At 33.5% G+C, this 4569-nt stretch overlaps 1 protein-coding gene across 5 annotated transcripts; it reads right to left on the bottom strand.

Moving 5' to 3' along the window:
* Positions 1-4129, bottom strand: LOC123205895 (probable magnesium transporter NIPA3). 5 transcript variants are annotated; one of them, XR_006499906.1, is made up of 10 exons: positions 3917-4129; positions 3760-3816; positions 3123-3213; positions 2859-3019; positions 2640-2767; positions 1721-1858; positions 1322-1414; positions 950-1067; positions 570-841; positions 1-465 (listed from the first exon to the last, which is right to left on the bottom strand). XR_006499906.1 is itself a non-coding variant. In XM_044622953.1 (9 exons), exons 1-9 carry the CDS (start codon positions 4032-4034, stop codon positions 759-761), a joined length of 999 nt encoding a protein of 332 aa, XP_044478888.1. In that variant the 5' UTR covers positions 4035-4128; the 3' UTR covers positions 1-758. The 5 variants fall into 5 exon arrangements, 1 of the variants encoding a protein (XP_044478888.1); XR_006499905.1 differs by having other exon boundaries at positions 3905-4128; XR_006499908.1 differs by having other exon boundaries at positions 3123-3245; positions 3917-3990.
* Positions 4130-4569: the final 440 nt, after the last annotated feature.

Genomic DNA, 4569 nt, shown 5'->3' with positions numbered 1-4569 from the left:
TCTCATCAACAAGTTACCTTCTATATTTCATTATGGCTTAGTTTGTACATATTCTGTGAATAAAAAGGGAACATCTTTCCCCCATCAGAAATCTTTATTTCTTCCCAACTTTAACTCATAAACTCAAAATAGAAAACATATCCAATCCTAAATCAAAAAAATAAACAAATATATTTTTATTTATTGTTTCTTCTGATGAATGAGCTCTAGAACACCAAAACAAATGGGCAAAAATACTGCATACGCAGTTGCTTCTCCATGTCAATGGAAATGAACTACACTCAAAATATCAAAACCAAAAATATCAAACAAAATGATGAATTAGCCTTCACCTTCCCCAACCAAAAATTTACAGGCTCCTAGGACTACTCAGGGATCCAAAGTGAACTTTTTACAATCATTTCAGCTACTTATTTGTGGAGTCAAATAAACCAACCATTTGACAAATGCCAGCAATTTCACACACTGCACAATGTATGAACTGTTAATAGCATGTTTCTATCTCATGCCTCATGAGAAATCTCGGAAATGAAAACCTGTCAAAGCTTGTCATCCAACAAGATAAATACCTGTTTGAGTCCTGAAGATATTCCCTGTTTATCTTGGATCCAATGAGAACTCATGTTGAAACACCTGTTGGGATCTCTTTGCCAGTTTCTAAAGCTTGAATTTCGCATATCAGGAGGTAGACATCTAGTACGTTTCTTATCTTCTGAAACAAATTTCCTCAGGATGCGGTGCATCATCATCATGCCTCATTAGTTCTCATTCCCACTGCAGAGTCGGGTACTTAACGTAGGAGAAACAGGTGACAATGTAGGAGATAAAGATGAATAGCTACCTAAGAGTAGGATAGAATAGTCAAAAAAAAATTTTTAATCTGTTGAATTGACTTAATACAGAAATAGAGCAAGGATTTTACAAGAGAATCAGAACAAATGTCACACACCTCTAAAAGAACATCTCTCAAAGTCTTTGGTTGTGTGTAGCAAAATTGTACCAGAAAGCACCACTACAAAGCCACATATTTCCGATATGATGCTTGCCCCACTTTGACCATCCCAGTCCTATAATCATATATTTACCATATAAGAAATTTCATCACATTAAGCATATAATCAAATTGGTTGTATGTTATATGCCTGGCGTGGCAAAAAATAAAATAAAATCCATCAGGGGGTAAAACTTTGGAAATTTTATTTGTTGACAAAGGTTGAGGCCATGAAACACAGCCACTTCAAGAGTCATTATTAAATCTAGGGCTTCATTGGTTTGTTTGCCTCTCAATTAACAAAGTTAATGAGTGATAAAATAACAATACCTTGAACATTATTACACTGGCGAGGATTGTCAGTGATGTGAACATGACATAATAAATTGGAGATACAACCGCAGTGTTGAATGTGTCAAGTGCCTGAAACAAAACAAGGAATTTCTTTGATCAGAATATTGGCCAAAAAGAGAATTTTAGTTCATCATTCATTGCTCTCAATTTGAAAACCAATTCCTCCTTGCAGAAGAAATTGAGCATAGATTTATGGAGCAACTTCCTCAAACCAGTATATAGTGCAAAACCCTTGATGGAAAATGCTAGGTGTAATACTCTTAGTAATAGATATATGATACTAAAGTGGAAACCACCTAACTGGTTACACAAAATGATAAAATGGAAAACAAACAAATTTTGAAAAGCCAATTAGCAATACTTTACATCACTAACCTTGTTCAGATAATTCATCTGTATGATGACACATAAAGCCACAACTAACATAAAAAACCATGTCTCAGGATACAGTAACTGGTTCTTTCCCTCAAAGGTTAGTTTCAGCGAAGTTCCAAGGGCTTTAACACTCATCACCTGCACATTGATTGCAAATAACAGATAAAAAATAAGATGCTGCAATATCAGCATGTCAAAGTTAGATTGAGAACAAGGAATTTCCAAGCAGAAAAGAGGTCCAAAAGCTTGGGTTTATAGCATTTTCATAGCCAGTGTCACTTGGTGGAAAACTAAAGTTTTCTGTCCAATTTACTTGAAACATGAGAACAGATTGATCTACATGGTAACTCATAACTTACCAAGCAGAAGATAGGGAAAAGATAAAACATAAGCTCAATTCTTATTGAATCCTTAAAATTATACCTTTTTTGCTTACTCAAAACTTCAAGTGTTAGACAGAAGCAGAATATTAAAACATTCACTCAAAAAATATCTATTGAAATCCATCAGCATTTTAGTAAATCCATTATGCTTGATATAAGATTTAGAGTGTCAAATATCATGATGCTTTAGCAACCCAAGATGTGGAGTTAATCATAATAGCTCCATTCAAAATCTCAATCTGACCATCTAGTTTTAGATGCAAAAAAATGTTTTATAAATTTGAAATTTGAAGTTAAAAAAACATCTTATCCGCCAAACTTATCATATTGACATATTTTCCTATTCTATGAAATATGATGAGTAAAACTTCAAACACCAAAACTGAAAACTTGAAAATTTAACAGAGACAAAAAATTTAAAGAAAGAGGTAATAATATGTTTGGAGAGTATGGAAACAATGGTATTCAAACTCAAGTAAAAGCTGCTCAATCAACATGAGATATCCATTAAAAAATACTACTGTTCAAATTATTACCGAGAGAGAACCCATTAACGAACAAATGCCTGTGAAAACCAACACATTTGTATTTCCACACCGTGGTGCAAAGTGGAAGACCAGAATGAACACCAATACAATTACTGAGCCCACATAAAGTAAAAATGCTGGAAAACAGGAAGAAAATATAGTCAAGTCAAAATTAAAGGGTAGCTCAAATAGAAAACCAACTAAATGAATACAAACATAGTTAGTAACCTGGTTGGGTTGCCATGCCCCAAATTTCGTGTACTGAAGTGATGGGACTCTCCTGTGGTGCATGGATAATGATTACGACAGAACCGGCTATACACATTACGCATCCTAAAATTCCTAGTTGGTGCAACTTCTCATGCAAGATAAAGTGAGCCAACACAGCACTGCACCATCCAAAACATGAAAACGCACTCACTGAATCGCAAGTCACAAATGGAAGCATTGAGACAATTTCAAACAGTTGAATGCTAAACTATGAGTAATTACCTTACAATAATACTTAATGCACCAAGCGGAGTAACAAGAACTGCTGGGGCAAATGCATACGCCACAAAATTGGCAACCTCTCCCACAATCACTATACCATAGATCAGACAAAAAAATGACATTCTGCAAACAGTCCGTGAAAGAACAAATTTATAAAGTAAATCACAATCAGCATAGTATAACTATTAATGCCAAATTTAAAAAATAAATCACAATCAGCATAGCATAACTATTAATGCCAAATTTATAAAGTAGATCACAATCAGCATAGTATAACTATTAATGCCATAACAAAACAAAAAACTTTAATGCTATCTCTTATTAACACTGAATTCAAACTCCTAAAAACTAGTAATGCCCAACAAAATCTATGCTATCACCTAAAAACTTCCAATTCGAAGACCATATGAAACATTACATCTCATGGCAAAATAAAGCAATTCTAGCATAAAACAAACCTAAAGAATCAATAAAATGGTTCATCAAGCTCTGAATTATAACATGATCATAAAAGTTAACAAAATCCTACAACATCCAACAGAAAAGGAAAAAAAAATTACCCACGTAGATTGGATCCAAGCAACCTCAAAAATAAAAATAAAAAACTAAGAAAATGAAAAAAAAGAAAAGAACTTACTTGTGATCATACCAAGCCACCAAAGAGGCTCCAAGAGATAAGAAAACCCACCAACACCTACAGAAATCCAAGAATCAAAGCGTTAAAACACATAAAATAACCCCAAAAGATAATTAAAAAACATATGAGAGAGAAGAAGATTGACCAGCTCTAACACCAGTTGCAGCAGCAGCTCGTCGGAGTCCCTTTTTCTTGATGATAAAACTGGCACCAATAAACCCACTTGACATCAATGCCAAAACAAATCCTTTTAAATTGTCTTCACCAAAAGCCATCTTCAATCTTTAGTTTCTGATTTTTTTCTTCTTCTCTTCATCGAAAGCTCGCAACCATACTGAAAATGGCGTGCCAGGCTTTGCAATGATATATTGAGAGATAATTACCAAAAAAAAGGATATATTGAGAGATGCTACGGTGTGATCCAGCGTACAGCAGCGCCAAGTGTGAAACTGTGAGTGGCTCCACCAAGTACCCAAAGTTAGGAAGCGCTAATATTATTTATTAATTTTCCTAATTTATAATTTTATTTTATTCCAAATGTGAAATTGAGATCGAGATTCAAATTCAGATTTTTTTTTTTTTTCGAAGTTTCAAGACTTTATTACTTTTGCTATCCTTTTTGGTTCAAATAGTGTTTAATATTGACGTAAAATAATATTTTATTAATATAAATAGACTGTCATTATCACAAAATTGGAAGCAAATATAAATAAATATTGTTGTTAATTGTTGACATAAAAGGCCAAAATTGACAACTTATTGGTTGTATTACATTTTTGTTCTATTATTGTATCTGTGTCGGTACGATTG

The sequence above is a fragment of the Mangifera indica genome, unplaced genomic scaffold (assembly GCF_011075055.1).
Source record: "Mangifera indica cultivar Alphonso unplaced genomic scaffold, CATAS_Mindica_2.1 Un_0018, whole genome shotgun sequence".
Classification (NCBI taxonomy): Eukaryota; Viridiplantae; Streptophyta; class Magnoliopsida; order Sapindales; family Anacardiaceae; genus Mangifera; species Mangifera indica.
Note: the sequence above shows the minus strand (reverse complement) of the source record. Positions and strands in the feature narration are given on the sequence as shown.

Coding starts and splice junctions, on each gene's coding strand:
- LOC123205895 (XM_044622953.1), bottom strand. CDS start 4,034: ATGGCTTTTGGTGAAGACAATTTAAAAGGATTTGTTTTGGCATTGATG. Junction 3,020..3,122: donor GCATTAAGTATTATTGTAAG/GTAATTACTCAT, acceptor TGGATGGTGCAG/TGCTGTGTTGGCTCACTTTA. Junction 2,768..2,858: donor GGGCATGGCAACCCAACCAG/GTTACTAACTAT, acceptor CCTGTTTTCCAG/CATTTTTACTTTATGTGGGC.